We start from the raw sequence: 23,858 nt of genomic DNA, 5'->3' as shown, positions 1-23,858 counted from the left end.
CTAAATTTGTGCATGTCTGATAAGAGTTCATACTGGTTGTTAAAAAAACAGAGCTAAGTATGTTAAATTAAAACGTAAGTCAGTATACATGGGGCACACGGCTAAAACATGGACCTCGTCTTCCACACAATTATTTTGACACATAGGACATATGCGCTGTTCCTTTACTCAGTGAGTTGTCGTCAAATATTCCTTTTTTCCACAGGCTACTCCATGCCGACACCAACAACACGAGCCGAAACTGATGAACCTGTGGACAACAACTTGAAAACAACCCTGCTGGCTGTAATTGTGCCCCTTGTGGTCATAGTTGCAGTTATAGGTCTTCTCATTCACTACAGAAGGAAGATAGCACAAATAATGTGCAGCTGGAGACAAACCCTACACGAGGTCATAGGTCATGATCGGAGAGACGCTGGGCCCGGGGTTATAGCTCACGACCATCAACCACATAACCTGGAACCAGGTGATTAACACATAATAAGGATTCTCTGATTCTGGCTCCAGATGTGTGTGTGTGTGGTCTTTTGTGGGGGTTTTTTGTGGTTTTGTTTGTGGGTTTTTTTTTTTTTTTTTTTTTTTTTTTTTGAGGTGTGTGTGTGTGTGTGTGTTTGGTTGGTTTTTTATCATCTATATCGCCACTAGGTAACCATTTGATCACCTGAAATTGTAATGAAGTATTGGTGTAATGCAGGGACGGATCCTGGATTTGTTTTTAGGGAGATGGGGACTTAGCTAAAAAGACACATGGACAATCTTGTAAAAAGGGCCACTCAATGATTGTTTTGTTTTAAGAAGAAAAAAAAGAAGAAAAAAAGAAAGAAAGAAAGAAAAGGAAAAAAAAAAAGAGGCCAGGTTCACTGGTTTCCGCTTGGATTCGCCTCAGAAATGTACCATGGACAGGTACCTGGGATACCCAAAAGACATCATGATCTTTATTGGAGCTAATGCAAATTGATTTAATGTAATCAGACCTCCACGTGAAGTGATTAATTATCGTTACCCTGACTAAGATTATGGAGAACTATTTAAAATATTACCATATTGATATCTTATAAGTTCACAAGCCAAGAGGAGCTAAAACTTAAATTTACTCCCCTTGAACTACTCTCGGGGGAGTGATGGACAGCGAGAGAGATAGCTACCCGTAAATGACGATGTGTGTGTACTTTATTCATAACAATGATTAATATATTATGACGTGTGTTGAAAATATTGAAATTTTGACATATGACTTAAATGAGGTGATAAAAAGTAATTCTTCTGAAATTTCGTTCAGGCAATCGGCAGGCGATCGGTCGGTTCATTCGCCTTGTATTTTGAGGGCAGCCCTAAATTCAGGCAGCGAACGTTTCGCTAACGTTCGCGAATTATTTGATTGGTTCCCGATCAGTCTAGCGGACATTTTTCTGCCCTGATATAGCGTACAACCGCAGTATCGCCACACTTGCACTATTGAGTATATTTAATTTAATATTAAACACGCAAGCACACGCAGTTACTGTATCCATATCTACAATATTATAAGTACATTATATAGCGTCATGTTAATAAGAGTAATAATTTAAAATCTAACTTTTTTTCTTCTTTTTTAGTTGATATGTTAAATCTGGAAAGACAAGATGAGGAAATTAGCAATGGAGTCGGTGCCGACCAGTCGCGTGCAGTCTTTAGGAATGCTCAAGAAAGTAAACAAATACATGCGCAACAAAGTGAACAAATGCACGCACAGGAAAGTGAACAAATGCATGCACAGGAAAGTGAACAAATGCATGCACAGGAAAGTGAACAAATGCACGAGCAAGAAACTGATAAGATGCTTGAAGAGCAATCTGAGCAGACAAGTGTAAAATACTGATAGATTGACGTACAGTAGTCCATCTAGAAGAAGTAGGTCATGTAGAAGAAGTAGGCCATATAGGAGATACAGCCCATGTAGAAATAGCCTATGTAGAAGTAGCCCGTGTTGAAGACGCAGTCCACGTAGAAGAAGTAGGTCATATGGTAGAAATGGGCATCCTCTTACAGGTACACTATTCCATAAGCATGTCCCAAACAGACAAGTCTGTGTAGTTCTCGAGGCATCATGATCGAATTTCAGTTGGACAGACACATGGACATAAAATCATGACCACCACTGTGACAATCCACCACCATAATGATTATAAAATTGCTCAAGTCATATTACGTCCATTCATGTCTTTTCATGAACGAGATCTCAAAATATTTAATTTCCATCTTGTTGAATATCATACGGTCCTGTTGGCACCTGACTGGGAAAAACAAGCGGTGGTGTGTGTGTGTGTGTGTGTGTGTGTGTGTGTGTGTGCCTTTTGTTTTTGACCTAGATAAGCCAGCTTAGTGAAACCAATGCGGAGTGCGGCGTCATATATGCACCAAACGTAATTGGATTTTCTGTTCTATATGCTTAAATAATAAAAAATATTCCAGGGAATGCCGCTTTAAATTTTTACACTTACACTCGATGACACTACATTGTGTCATCATTATTTAGCTTCATATTCAATTCGTTTTAGATATTTAATCGTCATTGCACTTCGTATCCCTTTTTTTTATAGGTGCAGTTGTTTAAATTACATTTTTTTATTTTTCAAATACGATCAGATGCATTGGTAATCATCAAATTTAAATACGAAGAAACTAGACAAAGGGAGATAATTTAATCATGTACTTTTACAAAAAAGTAAATACGATTTCTATATTTTTACTGTAGCTAAAATACAGTGAACATATGACTTTTCACCGGATATGACTTTTATGGTTTCCGTAGATCTATATATTTCATTGCTATGTATATAATAAATACAGATACACAACCTCTGCAATTGCTCACGGCAATCGACAATGCCGTGGAGATTGCCTCGGAGTATTTAATTCTCCAAGGCACTTATTTTTTTTTTTTAAATATTAATACATATATACATGTAGGTACAACACACACACACACACACACACACACACACACACACACACACACGCCTACATGTATACATGCATATATGCATGCATACATACATACATACATACATACTCTGTACATGTGAACGAATGTCTATTTATAGATACACGAAAGCACCGCCTCAGTGGAAAAAACGCAGTATTCAATAAATAAATAAATAAATAAATAAATGGAGTATTTATAAACACGTCAATGAATGACGTAGATGTGCTAATCAATCCATTATACACTACCATGGCGATATCCTCCCTCACCCCCCCCCCCCCCCCTCTCTCTCTCTCTCTCTCTCTCTCTCTCTCTCTCTCTCTCTCTCTCTCTCTCTCTCTCTCTCTCTCTCTCTCACAAACACACACACACGGTGCCATAGGTTCTAGTCCCAGCAACGGCACAGGGCAATTTTTTGAGGCCAGAAAGGATTTAATTATCTCCTGCGCCAGTATGTATGTAACAGTCAACCTCGACATACATACAATATATAGATATTCATACAGCAATACATACTAGCCAGTGTCAGGTCTGCCCACTGTTTCATGCAAGTAAGCGTGATCGACCGCGTAGATTGTAAGCCCCATCCTTATAGTTAAGTTAAAGAGAATCCTTTTCTGGATGCCTCAATAGCTCAAAAAGTATCGTGGTAAGTCTACAAAGTTGCGGGCGATTCGGTGCCATAGGTTCGAGTTCCAGCAACGGAACAATTTGTGAGGCCAGAAAGGATTTAATTATCCTCGGCGGCAGTGCATTAATATCTATGTATGTAACAGTCAACCTCGACATACATACAGTATACAGATATTCATACATCAATACATACATCAATGCATACATACAGACAGACACACATACAGACATGCATACACACATAATATATATGTATGTAATAATCAAACCCGACAATATAATATATATATATATATATATATATATATGTAGAGAGAGAGAGAGAGAGAGAGAGAGAGAGAGAGAGAGAGAGAGAGAGAGAGAGAGAGAGAGAGAGAGAGAGAGACACACACACACACACACACACACACACATATATATATATATATATATATATATATATATATATATTCATATATCAATAGGCCTACATACTAGCCCTGGCACGGCGGAAGCAAGTAGACATTGAGGGGGCTGACTGAGATCGAGGGTGCAAAGCGCCCGAGTTTCTTTCTAGGGGGACTCGGTAGCTTGGAGGCCCCATGCATATGGATCTGTAAGTTGCGGGCGATTCGGTGCTACCGGTTCGAGTCCCAGCAATGGACAATTTGTGAGGCCAGAAATGATTTAATTATCCCCTGCGCCAGTGCGTTAATATCTATGTATCTAATAGTCAACCTCGACATACATACAATATATATTATATAGATATTCATACATCAACAGATACATACAAACACACAAGGGTCAGTACAGCTGAAAAGGTACCGCGTTAAGCTGAATCCTAAAGCTGTATACTAACCGGTTAGGATACAGCTTAACCGGCCGCGAGCGACGCGAGTGATGCGAGCGATTATTTTAGAATTCATTATTTCAGCTGCCGTATCCTAAGTGGGCGCGTGCGACACGACACATTTATCTGTCACGCCGTACACGTTCGGTTAAGATACGGCGATTGAAATCAATGATTTCTAAAATAATCGCTCGCGTCGGTCGCGGCCGGTTAGGATACAGCTTTATAGAAGAATAACGTGTTACGCAGTAAGAATAAAAGGCGTGTGATCTATGGCTTGATTTTTCGTTGACGGTTGAACGAAGATCGACGATTAATCAAACTGAGATACGGTCTTGATCTCGGATAACGGTTTTTGTCGTTCAGATTAATCGTCATCTTCAGCCATACCTCGAGAGTGTAATCGATCAGTCTCATCTTTCCATATATTGCAGTGCACTTAAAAAGGACAATCATTTTATGTTATCCCAGACAACCAGGCGAGCCCTCTACTGTTACTTATACAGCACAGTCTTCTATCACAGGATGAAATAAACTTATCGATTTCTGAGAATGTTTTGTTTTGTTTTGTTTTGTTTTGTGTTGGGTTTTTGTGTTGTTGTTGTGTGTGGGTTTTTTGTTGTTGTTTTTTTTTTTTTGGGGGGGGGGGGGGGGTTGTTGTTTTTGGGGGGGTTGTTGTTGTTTTTTGCCCTCAACATGTTGCGATTTCCCTTTAAAGCACTTCTACAGATGAAATTGTCCGCAGGACGGCTGTCCACCTTTTTGGAAAGGCAAGACCCATATTGAATAGTCGGATTTACAGTCGGGGGACATAGAAAGACAATTTCTAAACATTTTTTTTTTTTTAAAGTGCTTTTTATCCCAGAAATAAATTTATGGGCTGTGTGAAAAGTAAATGATGCGACAATCGACCATCGTAGTATGGTAGATGGTACCGATAGGTTCTCACTGGTAAAATGTTTTTGTTATATATATATATATATATCATTACGTCTCACATCGTGAGTCATTTTGAAAGTAAAAGATGTGTCAAAATCAACATTTCACCATCAATAGACAATATAATAAACTGTTTTTGTGCAAAATATATTTGTCCTGCTTTGCATACTTTTCCTACTATTCTACTTCAAAAAGTTGGACGTTTTTTCAATCACCCGATATAACAGCAAAATGAGACAGTACTCTGGTGTAGGGTGAATGTCAACATTTTCGTTGTTAACCTATCTTGATTTATTGCAAACATGTTACTAAATGAATGCACTTCCCAAAAATAACAGTCACATCTGACAGAAATTGTCCTGTTTCTGACAGACAATGTATTGAAATGAATGAATGAATGTTTAATGACAACCCAGCACATAAAACACATCGACTATTTGGTGTCAAACAATGGTAAATATATAAATGAGCTGATGATCAACATGTATATAACAAGTCTAACGTTAAGTTAAAACAGTGTTGAGAGCTATGCCAAAATATAAATCTTAACATCTCGTAAAAAATTTCAAGATAATATAAGTTCTTGGTGAAAACAAAACAATTCTATCACATTTAGTCTACCAAATATATATTTCCTCGTTGATCCCAAATAATTACACTACAACAAAATGAGGTGAACAGTCAGTGTACGTGAACAATGCACGACACAAAATCATTTCTTTCTTCCTGCATCGCCTAAAAGAGGACTGCCACTCCCACAGGACTGGCTAGACAGAATGAAGATCATTCGCAACCACAGTGTACCGCAGTATTCCAATCATCTTGCCAAGTTGAAAAGATATACTGGTTAATACCATGTTTGAGATCAGTGTAAGGCACACCAACTCTGACGAGGGTGGGATTTAGCTCAGTCGGTTGACTATTCGCTTGAAGTGCTTGCGTCGCAGGATCGAAAAACCTCGGGGGATCCATTCAACTGATTGGAATTTTCTCTCGTTCCAATGAATGCACCACAACTGATCAATAGCCGTGGTATGTGCTTTCCTGTCTGTGGGGAAATGCATATAAAAGATCCCTTGCTGCATTAGAAACAATGTTGCGAGTTTCCTCTGATGACTACGTGCCCGAATTACCAAATGTTTGATATCCAATAGCTGATGATTAATAAATCAATGTTTTCTAGAGGAGTCGTTAAACAAAACAAACTTTAACGAAATCTGACATGAGTCAAATCCAAAGCAGCCTTGTATTGAAATACATGCAAAAGTTAATGGCGGTGTGCAACCTTAAGGCTGTCAGAATATCCTTCAGATAAAGACCTTTCTGGGGACAAATTAAATAAAACTTACACATTTTACCAAAGGGTAAATCAGTGTCCTATTTCATTTTAAAGGGTGCTTAATTAATTTCTCTGTGTATATCACAGGTCTCAAGACAACATTCAAACCAACAGTTTGAATTTTGTTTATTACATATTAAGTTTACAGTGATGAAAATAAATAAATAAATAAGCCGTCGTATGTAAGCAATTTTTTAATACAATGGTGACAATAAATAAATAAATAAATAAATAAATAAATAAGTTATAGTTTGTGAGTCCATTTTGACTACAGAAACGTGTGGTATGTAAACTATGACGTTTGCTCTGTGTTGCACACAACCTGCAAGAAATCCAATGCGACTTTTATTAATCTCATGCATCAGTAACGAATAAGATTTTTTTAAATCTTAATTGTTTAAATTAAAATAAATGCATTGAAAATATGAAAATTACTATTATTTTAATCCACAATTGGGTCGTACCTAGTCTAAAGGGAGAAGCAGAGAAAGAAGCAGAGGAAGAAGAGAGAGACAGAGAGACAGAGGGGGGGGGGGGGGGCAGAGACAGAGACACAAAGACACAGAGGGGAGATGGAGGAGAGAGAATCTGGCAACAGTAATATAAAGTTATTTATTAGCTAGACTAAACAAAAGTGTACTTGTTTAAAGTATAGTGGCACTCTTCACGTTTCAAGCACTGGATTACCTGTTACACTGATGCTGATTCAAATCAAATTGCAGACGTTTACTGACCACATGAGTCCAGTTACACATCTCTGTGGCAGGCATAGCAGTTCTCGATTTTACTGAATTGGTGACATGCTTTTTAGCGTATGTAGTGCTGACGCGAGTTCCTCTTCTTAAAATATCATTTTGAATCCCGACTGTTTGTTCAGTTCGAAAATTAATACTTGGGTTTAAAATTAAGATTTAGGGTATTGTTTGGATGTATTTTATGTAGGCCCTATCATAGAATATCTGATATACCATGCAATACATACACATATAATTATATTGGTGTGAGAAAAGCATTTGTCTGTGAGACCAAGTCTGGGTACAGATCCTTTCTACAACAAGTCCTCCAGCCGCTAGCTCCATTCTTGTCACCATGTCTCCAATTGAGACGCGTGTAGCACACGTGGACCACGAGCACTGACGTCACGGTGATGAGCAGCAACACCACGGCGATAAGCAGAGTGGTCTGCCTTCCACAGCTTGTGGCGCCACCTGCCTTCACCTGGTGGATTCCGCGAGAAGTGGAGACATTTTCGGTGTAATCTGAAATCGCAAAATTAGAAAAACTATTATAAAACATCATTCTAGTAAAAAAAAATATTATTATCATCAGCAGCAGCAGCAGCAGCAGCAGCAGCAGCAGCATTACGAAACGCAGTCTTATTGAAATAAGATAACTGAACAAAAATGAATTTTTAAAAAAGCAAAAGCAAAAACAAACAAAACGAACCAATAACTGATGCTTTTTGTTTGTTTAAATATAGGCCTAGCCTATAATAAAATGTTTCACATCAGCATATACATGGCAATAACCACCTAACACTTAACTCTGATAAATATATATACAAATATATATAAATATATATATAAATATACATATCAAACAGGCAGAGATACACACAAAATAATTTCTTTTCTTTTTTAAAAATGATAATTTACAGACATTTTAAATTAAAAAAATATATATATATTTAAAAAATGGCTTACTTGGGCACCATTTATGGCATTGGTCAATAGTGGCTTGTATTTCCGCCATGAAACAAATGAAATAACACGGGTCGCATCTTGCAGTGACCGGGTCAAAGTACGTCCCCTCCAAACAATCCTCGCAATATATCACACAGAAATTCAACGTGAAAATCAAGACTATTTTCGTAAACATGTCTGAGTTTCGGTTTTATAAAGTCCAACAGAGAGGGATATTTTAAACAGTTTAATGTCAATCTGACTAAATAATAGAACTAATTTCTTCTGAATGTTATCACTTTATGTTTTCTTAGTTTTACTGCGTTCGACGTTGTGCGAATATGTATTCAGTCAGTTAACCCAAAAAAGGAACTTAGCTATGGTTTTTCCTTTAGTTATAGATACACAAAAGCGCCACCTCAGTGGAAAACCCAGTATCCAGATAAATGGAGTATTTATAAACAACACGTCAGTGAATGTCGTAGATGTGTTATTCAATCCATTATACATTACTATGGCGATAACCTTTCATCTCTCTCTCTCTCTCTCTCTCTCTCTCTCTCTCTCTCTCTCTCTCTCTCTCTCTCTCTCTCTCTCTCTCTCTCTCTCTCTCTCTCTCTCACACACACATACACACACTAATAATAATAATAATATTTTTTTTAAATAAAAATAAGAAAAACGAATAAAGAAAAAGAAAAAAAGAAAATATATTTTGTAACATGTAGGCTTAGATAGCTAGTTGTATTAAAATGTTAAACCCATAGGTGTATAGGCCTAAGCCACCAGCACCCACATGGGGATCACAATAACTTGTGTTCCTCTCCTCCTCCGCCACTTAACATAAGTGTACGAGACAGGGGGCAGCACTTGCCCCCCCCCCCCCCCCCCCCCCCAATGCTGGAGCAAAACCTCAGATTCGGGCAAAATGTACTCCTACAAAAATGAGAGCCCGAACGCCTATGCCAGTTAATACATCGTTCTTACGGGTCTGCTCTGGGTTAACGCTTCCACACCGAGGTTCAACGTGCACGTGTGTGTGTGTGTGTGTGTGTGTGTGTGTGCCAGGCGCGTATTCATGCAGAAAATATGCAGGGTGGTGTTTAGACTATCGTGAGTGAAGTTTCTAGGAGGGTTCGGGTCATGCTCCCTCGGAAAATATATACATATGTGTATTTTTAAAAAAGAAAGAAAATTCGCTTTAAGCTAGGGGAGGGGGAGAGAGCTTTCTCCGCCGAAAACTCCCACACTGTATACACACCTTCATGTTTTATGCTCAACAATGAGTGTCAGATTCCAATATATATCAGGTCATAGGTTTTAACGTGCACATTCAGAACAAGCTGTTGTAGCGCACGCCTGTCGTCCAAGACAGGGAGGGGGTGGTTGTCTTCTCGCTTACGACTTGGCACATGGAGCACCGAAGACCGGCTGTGGCTGGCCGAGGCAGATGCGGAAGAGGCGGCGGTAATAATTTTGAAGTTTCTCAGAAGGAGAATTAAGCCAAAAAGTTGAAGTAATTTGTTGCGTTATGTCCGAAATATTGCTGGTGATTGAACGCAAATTTAGATGATTCGGCCGAAAATTTAAAGGGTGTCGGATTTTTAAAATTTAAGCCTAAACGTACCGACCTATACGATGTTGTTGAGGTAGCCCTGAAAAGGGCTGTCAAGGTAGATATTTTTAGCCTTCGAAATAAACTGCAGGTATTTATAAAGACATGTAATAAACTATAAATAGAACACACGCAATGGAATGCCGGCTGAACTCAGTAACACGCTGCGGCCAACATAGTAATGCTGTATTGATCTGGTTTCGGGCATTTACTTCGTACGAGATGATCTTGTTTTTCGTACTAGCAGGGTTTGTTCAGTACGAGGGATTGTACGTTGCGGCAAAGCCTCTGTGTCCCGAGGAAACATACTATGACACGTCCACACGTAACTGCGATCCGTGTAGTCTCATTTGTTACCGGGCTGAAATTCAGGGGACAGCAAAAAAGTGCCAGGAACTCTGTCCAGGTAAGTGAACACTTTAAATTTCATTAAAAAACAAAAAACAAACAACAAGTGTACAGTATATATGTACCTGCATGAGGTGTGTATGCTATTTTGTGGAGTAAAAAAAACCCAGGTGAGATTCTCAGGGGGCAACTGCCCCCCCCCCCCCCCCCCCCCCCCCCCAAGGGCACGGCCCTGGTATTTAAAAACAATTTTAAGAAATAATATCCTTTTACATGTTTCAATAGGATTGTATCAGAGACTCCGACTCGTGCACTACACCATTCCGGTTTCTAAATTTGTATTGTCGTAACGCACCGATCGGTATATCCACTCTATTATTCCCGACCTAATTATGAGCATGTATGTGACTAAAGCGTAGAACGGCTAAAAAGTAAAGTAAATAATAAAAATCTACGAAATTCCGCAGTTGGTGGTTAAAAAAAACTAAATAATGGAGGAATAAAAAAGTCAAATCGTGGGTTTTCCCCAACCATGTACGGAAATACGTAATCGTACAACAAACAACGACATTGATATACGCTACGTAACATTCAATTACACAATTTATTAACTACTCTGTATATTATTAAATACTTGTTACATTAATATCTACAGTTGGAATAATGTTTATATATACACCAGGACATTACTCGATGTCGTAAAATCGCGATGTCGATCAATCGTTTGCTCATGAATATTCAGTAGATGCTCACTAGCTGACGACTCTCAGTGTCTACGATTTAGTCTCTCCCAACCATGTAGGCTACTCCCTAACGTTCTTACAAGTTTCTATCATATATCCACCATGCCAAAACCATTAAATGTGTACATATTTGACTGATAATACTTGAGTGTTTGCAATAAAAAATTAAAATAAAATATAAAAAAACCGGTAACAACATTTAATAAAGTTTTAATTTGTAAAATGCCACGCTCTATACGAGGTTGTTGAGGTAGCCCTGAAAAGGGCTGTCAAGGTAGATATTTTTAACCTTCGGAATAAACTGCAGGTATTTATAAAGACATGTAATAAACTATAAATAGAACACACACAATGGAATGCCGGCTGAAACTAGTAACACGCTGCGGCCAACATAGTAATGCTGTATTGATCTGGTTTCGGGCATTTACTTCGTACGAGATGATCTTGTTTTTTGTACTAGCAGTTTGTTCAGTACGAGGGATTGTACGTTGCGGCAAAGCCTCTGTGTCCCGAAGGAACATACTACGACCCTTCCACACGTAACTGCGATCCGTGTGGTCACACAAAAATCTACGAAATTCCGCAGTTGGTGGTTAAAAAAAATAAAAATAATGGAAGAATAAAAAAGTCAAATCGTGGGTTTTCCCCAACCATGTACGGAAATACTTAATCGTACAACAAACAACGACATTGATATACGCTACGTAACATTCAATTACACAATTTATTAACTACTCTGTATATTATTAAATACTTGTTACATTAATATCTACAGTTGGAATAATTTTTATATATACACCAGGACATTACTCGATGTCGTAAAATCGCGATGTCGATCAACCGTTTGCTCATTAATATTCAGTAGACGCTCACTGGCTGACGACTCAGTGTCTACGATTTAGTCTCTCCCAACCATGTATGATATAGGCTACTCCCTACCGTTCTTACAAGTTTCTATCATATATCCACCATGCCAAAACCATTAAATGTGTACATATTGACTGATAATACTTGAGTGTTTGCAATAAAAAAACAAAACAAAACAAACCGGTAACAGCATTTAATAAAGTTTTAATTTGTAAAATGCCACGTTCCATTCTTCACTGTTTACTTCCGGGTTCTATTCAATGTTTGTTATCGCGATTTAATATGAAGATGTACGTGTTTAAAACCACAAATTATTCGTTTGCAGAGTAGTGTAAATTCAACCAAATTTGTCAACATAATTATTTTTAATAAATTATTTCAATGAAATAAAAAAATATCCCAAACCCAACCCAACCCAAATAAAATTAAAGCCGCACACCCTAGTTCCATCCAGCGAAAATAAATTATAATTTGGTTAATCTACAAACCTGTAACACACTTAGATCACGTTTTTATCAAATGGAGTGAAAAAGCAGGTTTTATATCGATAAATACCATGGGAATCCCCATGTCCCAATTGCTTGAAATAATTTTGAAAGTTTGTATTCTGATGTCACCGGTAGATGTCGCTCGAAGCACAACAATGCCTACGTCACGACAAATTTCACAGACTTGGGGTGCGTTCTTTTCACCTCTCCTGGACATGTTCCAACTGTTCTGTCCTGGTTGTATCCCCTCTCCAGATATCGTAGGACTTAGCAAAATTATTGGTTTTAAGGGTTTGTAACGTTTTGTATTGAGATACTTACTTGTCTGAACTTTATTGTTACTGAAAATGTTCACGAACTGTGAAGAAAAATCTTACAAATGAACAACAACAAATCGGATGTTGATTGCGCGAACCGTGCACGAGAAAACAAACCGAACCAAAATGATAACGGTCACGTGGTATACCAACGTCTGTGACATTGAAATGGAAATATCCCGTCTAAAAATAGATTAGACCTTGTCTGCTCAACGGTTTTTTCTCAAACGTGCGTTCGTTTTTCAGAAATACGAAAAATGCATTTTGTGGTATTACAAACACCAGGATTACCAGGATTACCAAAAAACACTTCAGGTGAATGGAAATGTATATTCTAAATAATAAACGGTAAGTAAAGTGCAATTTTATTTGTGAAAAAATGGGTTTAATAGCGAAAAACAACGCCGTAATGGTTAACAACTAGCCGTAACTAAGGTGTGTCCCTTTAAAGGTTATGGTAATACAATATATATATATATATATATATATATATATATATATATATATATATATATATATATATATATAGTCAATGTAAAATCAAAATTAAAAAAATATTTATATGTATACATATAATGAAAACAAAAAAAATCAATAACACACATATAATTACAGAAATAAACATTAAATTTTCAAATGATGAAAAATAAATAGGAAATTTAAAATATTAAATATATTGTTTTTTGTTCTTAATTTTCTTTTTCTTTTTTACATGTAAGTAGAAATATAACAATGCTTTTTCATGCACATTTACATGAAATTAAAAATGATAGTGGTATTTTTTTGCAATATTTATAATTTGTTAATGTAAATAATTTAATTTGTGTGTACAAAATGACAATCTGATAGGAATTCTGATGTCACTGAGCCTGTTTTAACATAAATCTATTTGACATACCGGTATCTAAATATTCTACTTTTCAGTACTTATATTAAGAGAAGTCCACTGTAAATTATCTTAATAATGGTTCATACACTTATTTACCAAGAAAATTCATGACTTTCCATGATTTCCACTGATAATGAAATTAACAGCAATTGAAAACTGCTTTAGACCTTATACATTTTTTCCTTTCCAAAGGTTGTAAGAGTAATAAATTATAAATTAAAGAAACAAAATACTGCTATTTTACAAAGGTGGATTTCTAAAACCAGTTGCAGCAAGAAATAATTATGATTATATATAAAAGTACACTTATGGTTTACTAATAAAATTTAGTTTAAAGTGAATATAGGTACAACACCAATTAAACTTAACTGTAATTACATTAATTTCAAGAGACAGCTTAACAGTCACTGCAGAATAAAATGTTGGGCTTTTGCTACATTTGTCCAAAATAGTCTAGTTAGGCCAAAAAAAAAAAAAAGACAAAGAAAAAAAAGAAAAGAAAGAAGAATGTTTAAAAGGTAATAAATAAACTGAACAAATATTAAAATTTCCAGTTTCAGGATATTTATGTAAATAAATTCTAGATTATAATTTAGAAAGTATTTTGTTATGGTCAGTTTGTTTTTGGGTCAGTAGCTAAAACAAAACAGTTTGTTCTGTTATGCCTCAAGTATTTAATCAAATATCACATTGCAAAACAAGCTCTGCAGTCTCTTTAGAATAACTAATAATGAAAAGAAATTAATATTTTTATTACAACATCTCAGCACATTTTAAATTTGGTGTTAAACATGTGTTTCAGAAAAACAGCCTTCATAATTTTGACCCATGGTTTTGACACTTGGCATAGATACTGACTTTCTGAGAAGGTAAACCCATGATTACTCCTACCAATTACTTTAATTTCAGCATTTTCACTTCTACTGGAGTTATTTGTTTACACCACCATCACAGCATCCTTAAGAGTGTTTTTGTCAGTAATTTAAGATATGCTTAGTATAAAAAGAAAATTCATCCTACATACATATTACATCTTACAAAAGAGATACCCAACTAGTAGGCCTCCTATAGACAGATTAACAAAGGAATAATCAAATACAGTTTAACAAATGAAGAAAATAAATTTTATTCTGCCTTGTACCTAAAAAGAATTCTGGGAACATGACTGAAAAATATTAGGTAGGGCCAGTCTAAAGTTTAAAAAAAAAAAAAACTACATTTGTACTCTTTTTAACTTAAAATAAAAATGTAAAAAAATAGGGAAAAATAATCAGGGTAAGCCTTTTTTTTGTAGGTAGGGTCGGTTTCAAGAAACAATTATTTTTTCACATGGGCATATCACATCTCACTATTCTGTCTATATTGTATGTATGCTATTTGCACGTGTCGGACAATTTTTTTCTTCTTCAAATTGTGTTCCAGTTCTTCTTGAAATATAGCTGAAAGTCTGATCCAAATATATTTGCAATTTTAGTTTCTAATATTTGTTCTAGGTAACCTAAAGTCAGTGTGTCATAGCTTGGTGCCATTTTGGTACCCATTGCCGTCCCTTTAATCTGTTTTTAGTGTTTTTTCATCAAAGTAAAATATATTGTTTTTCAATATATATTTTATGCTTTCTATAATTAAAGACTTTGAAATTAGTTCTTGCAAAAGTCCAGGATATTTGGTTAACCAGTATGACACTGCAGTGATTCCAAGGTCATGTGGTATGCTAGAATATAATTTTGTTAAATCAAATATTACCAGTATGCTTTCTTCCATTGTCTTTTCTGATATGTTGTTAATGAAATCCATAGTGTCTATGGTATAACTAATTACTTTTAATAAAAATGGTTTCAACAATATATCAATGAAATTGCTTAGTCGGTGGATTGCATACACCGGGTCAGCTACGATTGGTCGTAACTGTAAGTCATTAGGATGGAATAATTCTGCATAACTTTTCTGTGCTTCTCTGCACATGGAATTAATGGCTCTTATGTACTTTAGGAAGGTCATAAAAATTAGTCTCCTTACATTCAATTTTTTTTAAATAATCAAATTCCTATTCGGTCAATTCTTCCTCAAATCGTTTAATAAATATTTTAAGTTGTTTAAAGTTGTTTGATTTTACCTCTGTAATTTCTATGTAATTGAATGAATGAACGACACCCCAGCACGAAAAATACATCGGCCATTGGGTGTCAAACTATGGTAATGCAAATAAATAAAGTGATGATCAACATCAATATAAAAATTCAAGACTCAAACAAAAACAGTGTAAAGAAATGTGCAAAAACACAAATTTCACAGAATTTTACGGATACTGAATTTTACTCAAAACTTCAATTTTGTGCTGTATTGGCTATTCTCAAAGAGAATGTTACACTCTTGCACCACGGTGAGGTTACAGCACACGCAGGGGTATGTAATTATTCTGATCTTCAATTATGGAAAGATCCATTTGTTTGTATTCAGCTGTATTCAAGATAACCACCCTTATCCGCTTGTTTAATAACAATTGACTTATCATTTGCTAAATTTAATAAACATTTTTTTTAATAATCTGTTATATTTGAATTTGATTTAAAATTGTTATTGAGAGGATATTTTGAAACAAATTCAATATAATCATCAAGATTTCTATTCCTACCTTTAATTGCACTCCAGTAACTTTTATTCCTAACTATAGAATCATCATTAGAACTATCGTTTTTAAAAAAGGTTTTTAGTGTTTCTTAACTGGCGACAGAACTCGTTAATATCTTCTTTTAATTCTTCTATATTGTTATTCTTTGGTGTAGGGGTAAATTTCAAACCCTTTTTCAAGTTAAATAAAAACATAGTGTAAAGAACTGTGCAAAAAATACAAATATCACAGATCGGTAAAATTAAAATTTAGAATAAAAGTCAGTATCTCGAAGAAATTGCAACAAAAGTTCAGGATCGATGGAATCGAAATCATTCCATCACATTTCTTCGTCCAAATATATATTTTCTAGTTTCCTTGAGATGTGGCGTACCGTCAGAGTACAACGATAGTGTTCACACTGGGGTGGAGGATCTTAGTTCAAGATAAATGAATGGGTCAAGTATGTATGGCCGATGCGAGCACAACCCAAGACTATGTCCTCCTTCATGCACTGCCTATATGAGGACTGTCACTCTTCCATGATTGGCTTGATAGCATGAAGCTTATTCGCAACCTCACCGTTCCACTCAACTTGTCAAATCGAAAAGATAAATCGCTTAATTCTATGTTTAATATCAGTATACGGCACACCAACCCTAGTATGAGACAAACCCAAAACAGACTTGGCAGCTGAATCTGCCTTTTTATTACCACTGATGCCAATATGGGTGGGCACCCAACAAAATACAATATCTTTCTTAGCAATGGATAAAAAGACACACTTTCGTATCACCATCCCAATTAAGAAATGGTCCAGCTTTATATTACGTATGACTATATGTCAAAATTACCAAACGTTTGACATCCAATAGCCGATGATTAATAAATCAATGTGCTCTAGTGATATCATTAAACAAAACAAACTTTAATTGTTTCAGACTGCAATTATATAGTGTTCTTGTTTGACACCCAATAGCCGATGTAGTTTGTGTTGGGGTGTCGCTGAACATTAATCAATTCATTCATTCATTCATTCAGAGATTGCGATTGTGACCAATAAATTGTGTGACCTGAGAGTTCCCCGATTTATTCTTACAAGCTAGAGCCTAGAGGACATAAGATCTGTGCCCCCGTCCCCATTCCCCCACCTGTATTCCTCGAATAATTCCGTAACACTAAAGGCTCATATAGACCGGATGCGGCGCGTGCGTGCGGTCCGACTGTTGCATCTGATGCATAGCGTTTTGGACATATACACCATACACGATTATTTCAATGGGGCTGGCCGCTTGCGTTTTGGACATATACACCATACACGATTATTTCAATGGGGCTGGCCGCTTGCGTTTTGGACATATACACCATACACGATTATTTCAATGGGGCTGGCCGCTTGCGTTTTGGACATGTACACCATACACGAGTATTTCAATGGGGCTGGCCGCTTGCGTTTTTGGCCCCTGCGCGTGCTGTAACCTCGCCGTGGTGCAGGGGTGTAACATTCTCTTTGAGAATGGCCAATACAGCACAAATTGAAAGTTTGAGTAAAAGTCAGTATTTATCTGTGATATTTGTATTTTTGCACAGTTCTTTACACTGTTTTTATTTAAATCTTGAATGTTTATATTGATGTTGATCATCACATTATTTGTTTGCATTACCATAGTTTGACACCCAATAGCCGATGTATTTTTCGTGCTGGGGTGTCGTTAAACATTCATTTATTCATTTATTCATTCTTGCATTTTTAGAGACGCACTGATCGCACGCATCCAGTCCAGACACTTTCATTGAAACTAACGTAGTTCGGTTTGTTTAGCCAGACCACAAGCATGCGCCTCGTCCATTCTATACGAGCTAGTGAGTTGTTAAATATTCCTTCTTTCCACAGGTTACTCCATGTCTACACCATCAACAACACGAGCCGAAACTGATGAACCTGGGGACGACAACTTAAAAATCCTGTTGGCTGTAATTATGTCCCTTGTGATCATAGTTGCAGTTATAAGTATTCTCATCCTCAAGTACAGACAGAAGATAGCACAAATAATATGCAGCTGGAGACAAACCCCACACGAGGTCATAGGTCATGGTCGGAGAGACGCTGGGTCCGGGGTTAAAGCTCACGACCATCAACCACACAACCTGGAACCAGGTAATTAAAACATAACAAGGATTCTCTGATTCGATTCTAGCTCCAGATGTGTGTGTGTGTGTGTGTGTGTGTGTGTCTTTGTGCATGCGTGTGTGTGTGTTTATCATCTACATCGCCACTAGGTAACCATTTGATCTCCTGAAACTGTAATGAAGATATTGGTGGAATGCAGGGGCGGATCCTGGATTTGTTTCTAGGGGGATGGCAACTAAGGGAAAAGGGCACATGGACAATCTTGTGAAAAGGGCAACCCAATAATTTTCACTGGTTCCTGCTTGGATTCGCCTCAGAAATGTACCATGGACAGGTACCCGGGATACCCAAAAGACAACATGATCTTTATTGGAGCTAATGAAAATTGATTTAATGTAATCAGACCTCCACGTGAAGTGATTAATTATCGTTACCCTGACTAAGATTCTGGAGAACTATTTAAAATATTACCATATTGATATTTTATAAATTCACAAGCCAAGGGAGCTAAAATTTAAATTTACTCCCCTTGAACTAGTCTCGGGGGAGTGATGGACAGCGAGAGAGATAGCTCCCCTTAAATAACGATGTGTGTTCAATTTATTCATAACAATGATTAATATATTATGACGTGTGCTGAAAATAGTTAAATTTAGATATATGACTTAAACAAGGTGATAAAAAGTCATTCTTCCGAAATTTCGTTCAGGCAATCGGCAGGCGATTTGGAGGCCAGTTCTAAGTTCAGGCAGCGAACGTTTCACTAACGTTCACGAATTATTTGATTGGTTCCTGACGTGGCCATTGGGTTTAATGTGAAGCGCATAAACCAGTCTAGCGGACGTTTTTCTGTTAGGTCTGGCTGAACGTAGCCCTGATATAGCATACAACCACAGTATCGCCACACTTGCACTATCGAGTATATTTAATTTAATATTAAACACGCAAGCACACGCAGTTACTGTATCCATATCTATAATATTATAAGTACATCATATAGCGTCATGTTAATAAGAGTAATATATTAAAATTTGATTTTTTTTCTTCTTTTTAGTTGATATGTTAAATCTGGAAAGACAAGATGAGGAAATTAGCAATGGAGTCGGTGGCGACCAGTCGCGTGCAGTTTTTAAGAATGCTCAGGAAAGTGAACGAATGCACACGCAAGAAACTGATAAGATGCTTGAAGAGCAATCTGAACAGACAGGTGGAAAATACTGATGGATTGACTGTTCCGAGGCGTTTGCAGAGGCGGATCGGGGGGGGGGGGGGGGGGGGGGGGGGGGGGGGGGGGGGCATGGCATGTCAGATCGGGTGATTTGGCGAGCATAATATACATGAGAGTGGGTTTCTATAAAACTGCCCACAGTGGGATTGTTCCATCTGTGTGAGGTCAGGTGATTTGGCTGTCATAATGACTAATGTAGATTACAGGTCGGGTGATCTGACTGGCATAATATACATGAGAGTGGAGTTCTTTAAAACTGTCCAGAGTGGAACTGTTCCATCTGTATGAGGTCGGCTGATTTGGCTGTCGTAATATACACGAGAGTGGACTTCTTTAAACCTGTCCAGAGTGGGATTGTTCCATCTGTATGAGGTCGCGTGATTTGGTTGCCGTAATATACACGAGAGTGGACTTCTTTAAACCTTTTCAGAGTGAGATTGTTCCATCTGTGTGAGGTCGGGTGATTTGGCTGGCGTAATATACATGAAGAATACAGAGCCGACATGATATTGTTTTAGCTGACTCATCAACTGTAGGCTGGTTGCTGGCGTTGTTCACACTTGCCAGCTATATACAATCTTTTGCGTGATCCAGCCTGTTCAGTTTGAATACATTACAACAACTATGACAACACCGTGACACCACTCAGCTCAGAGTGGTGGTGGTCGTTTATTAAAACTGGCGCATGCTGTGTTTCTATCACAATACTGGCTTTAACACGGAGCATGCACAGCTATAGACTCCGTAAAAGTTTGTGGAACGTGTTGTCATGTTTGTGGGAAAGTGTACAGGAGGACCCTTGTTTACTGACACATACAACTGGTCAATAACCAACTGTCTCGTTGGTGTAGCAAGGATTTTATATTGGGGATGTGGAGGGGGAACCACCACATTGGGAAGGGGGTACTAACATTGTCTATGAGTCGTGTTTCTTTGGATACTGGCAAATGGAAAATGGGGTGGGTAAAAAAAGACGTGTGTTTGCCACTGTCCATAGCTGAGGTGAGTATTTAGAACAGCGTGCTTGATCCTTGATAGGATATTTTATAAGCACGTGAACATCACGTAAAAACAAAACTAATTAGTAGAAGTGGACCATGTGACAGATATAGATCAATTGGATATAAGGACAAAATTAAGCTTAAAATAATAAACAGAAATTGGTAGAAATACCCATGAGAAAAATAAACAGAAATTAGTAGAAATAACTTAGTAATAGAAGTAGTTCATCGGAAATAATCGCAAACGTCATGTTAAAATAATAAATAAAATTGGTAAAAGTAGTGTTATAATTATCTATGTGACCGAAGTTAACTAACATGACAAATGTAGCCATTATAAATGAAGTAGGTAGTATGGTAGAAATGATCATCCTCTTACAGGTACACTATTCCATAAACATGTCCCAAACAGACAAGCCTGTGTAATTCTCGAGGCATTATGCCTGAATTTCAGTTGGACAGACACATGGACATAAAATGATCATCACCACCGTGACAATCCACCACCATAATTATTATAATTATAATTGCTCAAGTCGTCTTTCGTCCATTCATGTCTTTTCATAAGAGATCTCAAAAAACATTGTTTTCCATCTTGTTGAATATCATACGGTCCTGTTGGCACCTGACTGGGAAAAACAATCGGTGGTATGTGTGTATGGGGGGGGGGGGGGGGGGGGGGGGGGGGGGGGTGTGTTACGTTTTACAGCTCAGCTTGTTACCGCACTAACCCATGTCATAGGATTACGCTTACATTCATGGCAGCCATTTTGGATTGAAGGAGATATTTTGGCGCCCATCTTGTATTGTATCATCCTGGATCAACAAGACTAGTACAATGCATGCTGCTGCTGTCCATGTATCCCCCTGACAACTCTTGACCAGTGTCACGGGGTTCTAACGCCGTGACCGGCAACTGCTCCCACCACTTAGTTCCCCGGTAACAGAATCAGAAGCCCGCAATGGATGTAACAGTATTTTTCCAAATATCCCCAACCTATACAAATAGATCTCCCTGTATCAGGTAGGTTTCTACCCGAGTGGCTTGGCTCTAGGGGTATTCAGGGAACAGGATCGTATATATATATTTATATTTACTATTAACCAACGTTAAATTCACTAGAAAGACAACAACACAAGTTTAGTTTCAAATATGTATTATATAATACCAGGTAAGTATTACAGCACTTACATGGCCTGTTAAAACCAGTGTCACACCACCTCTAGACTGAGCACCACACGTAAACTTAATCACTTGACAATTAGGGATATAGTTATCACTCGCAGATAAAACATAACCCAACCTTAGAATAATTAATTATTATCCTCAGTCTTCTCTACATCCAATATTCAGAGGACCTACAATTTACCCGGTCATGATATTAGAATGACCACCTATAGAGATAATTAATTATTATCCTCAGTCTTCTCTACATCCAATATTCAGAGGACCTATAATTTACCAGGTCATGATATTAGGATTACCAGTTATAGATATTATAACCTCTCTATATATATTTTGGGTAAGCGACGCCTACAGTTTACTTTAGTCGGTCTGACTTAGATTACCAGCTGTCCTTCCCCCACTAAGCAAAACAAGAATACACATAGTTATAATACTTGAATGCCACAACAAAATACCTTTCAGTTACTACAGAGCAGTAAAATATAGTTACCTATGTCCACTGGACTAATAAAGTTCGTCCAGCAGACAGCGTTTCCACCGCCTCTCTATACGTGCTTGCCACCCCAAGTCCCCATACAGAACGAACTCTCAGCTTATATCCCCTATTGGGATTCTTGGCAGCTGGGTCCCATCTTTGGCAGTCCTGCCATTTATGGACGAGTGGCGAAATAATGGCCACACTAATTCTCTAAAATTACCAACAATACAGATACCATCTAACTAATACAGGGAACCTTCTTGGGTTAATTACTCCATGTACTGGCTTTCGATCATTAAAGTGCTACTCCAGTTGTTTCAGACCTCGGTCAAAAGTTAATGTGCAGACGGCTGTCTCCGTCACAACCAGGGTCACAAGAACCTTTTAATGTACATTTGTGTATCTACAAATATATTTAAGCGTATCTATTGATGAAGCAGCTACTGTGGTTCACGTGCAGTGACTCGTCTGCTTGATGCACGTATTACTAGTACTTAAAGCGACATACCCTAGTTTTTAAAAACGCACGTTCGTCTAAAAATTAATGATTAATGAGAGACATGCTCTAATTATTTTTGACGGTATTTCCCTGTTTAAACATCACAGACTTCAGCTTCTCTCTGTTATAACCTTGTCCAAATGTGTGTTGCAGGTTTGTAGATTAACTAAACTTAGTGTCCATTTTTACGGACTGAAACTAGGGTCTACATCTTTAAATCAAACAAATATTTCTCATTTAGAGATATATTTGTAATTTTTAAAGGGACTGCCCCGAGTTTTGCTGCCATTATAGGATATTTCCGACAAATGTGTGTGTGTGTGTGTGTGTGTGTATATTGTACGTACAAACTTATTAAAATCCAGTTTGGGTTACTACCAACATTAGGACAACCACAAATACCTTGTATAGTGTGTGTGTGTGTGTGTGTGTGTGTGTGTGTGTGTGTATCGAGTTTCAAATTTGTCTTTCTAGTTGGTGGACGCGTTGCCATTTCAATATCAGGTTTGTGCCTTCCTCTTTCGACGCCTATATTATTTTAAAATATTTTACTTTTGAAAGCTTATGACTATACGTTTTACCTGTGTCTCGACCTTGATATATATATTAAGTCAAAACTTGATTTGCCGATTTGTGACTTCCAAATAAGAATTATTTTGTAGTGAATTTTTAATTTTATTAGGCCTAAACAAAACAAAAAAGTGTTTTCGGAATCCGACCCTACCAAGAAAAAAATAGCTGACGTTAGTTTTTTTAATGAAGGTGAAAAAAAACGAAGAAAAAAAGATAAAATTTTATCTGGACCTGTCTAATTGGGGTTTTAAAAATGTATTAATATTATTATTTTATTTTTTTCACATTCTCGGATAAACTTTTTTTTTTTGTGTGTTATCATTATAAAAACAATTTCAGTTAATTAAAAAATTGTTTTATTATCATATTTTTATTTATTTTAAAAAAAATTATTATAATTTTTAAAATATTTATTTTAATATTATTTCATTTTTATTTTTAATACTTTTTCATTTTGTATATATATTTCCCCCCACCCCCCAGCATTGTCTAAA

General features: G+C 36.9%; 3 protein-coding genes across 4 annotated transcripts; 2 read left to right on the top strand and 1 right to left on the bottom strand.

Annotated features, from left to right (window-relative positions):
* The first annotated feature begins 208 nt into the window (after positions 1 to 208).
* Positions 209 to 2,433, top strand: LOC121378284 (putative cyclin-dependent serine/threonine-protein kinase DDB_G0272797/DDB_G0274007). The gene is made up of 2 exons (XM_041506381.1): positions 209 to 466; positions 1,596 to 2,433. Exons 1-2 carry the CDS (start codon positions 214 to 216, stop codon positions 1,856 to 1,858), a joined length of 516 nt encoding a protein of 171 aa, XP_041362315.1. The 5' UTR covers positions 209 to 213; the 3' UTR covers positions 1,859 to 2,433.
* A 4,481-nt stretch (positions 2,434 to 6,914) lies between these two features.
* On the bottom strand, positions 6,915 to 8,721 carry LOC121380223. Of its 2 annotated transcripts, XM_041509043.1 has the most exons (3): positions 8,412 to 8,721; positions 7,691 to 7,967; positions 6,915 to 7,030 (listed from the first exon to the last, which is right to left on the bottom strand). In XM_041509043.1, exons 1-2 carry the CDS (start codon positions 8,584 to 8,586, stop codon positions 7,699 to 7,701), a joined length of 444 nt encoding a protein of 147 aa, XP_041364977.1. In that variant the 5' UTR covers positions 8,587 to 8,721; the 3' UTR covers positions 6,915 to 7,030; positions 7,691 to 7,698. The 2 variants fall into 2 exon arrangements, with proteins under 2 accessions (XP_041364977.1, XP_041364976.1); XM_041509042.1 differs by having other exon boundaries at positions 6,948 to 7,967.
* A 1,450-nt stretch (positions 8,722 to 10,171) lies between these two features.
* Positions 10,172 to 19,639, top strand: LOC121378534. Its single transcript, XM_041506746.1, has 3 exons — positions 10,172 to 10,411; positions 18,163 to 18,426; positions 19,454 to 19,639. Exons 1-3 carry the CDS (start codon positions 10,228 to 10,230, stop codon positions 19,618 to 19,620), a joined length of 615 nt encoding a protein of 204 aa, XP_041362680.1. The 5' UTR covers positions 10,172 to 10,227; the 3' UTR covers positions 19,621 to 19,639.
* Positions 19,640 to 23,858: the final 4,219 nt, after the last annotated feature.

The sequence above is a fragment of the Gigantopelta aegis genome, chromosome 8, assembly GCF_016097555.1.
Source record: "Gigantopelta aegis isolate Gae_Host chromosome 8, Gae_host_genome, whole genome shotgun sequence".
Taxonomy (NCBI): Eukaryota; Metazoa; Mollusca; class Gastropoda; order Neomphalida; family Peltospiridae; genus Gigantopelta; species Gigantopelta aegis.
Note: the sequence above shows the minus strand (reverse complement) of the source record. Positions and strands in the feature narration are given on the sequence as shown.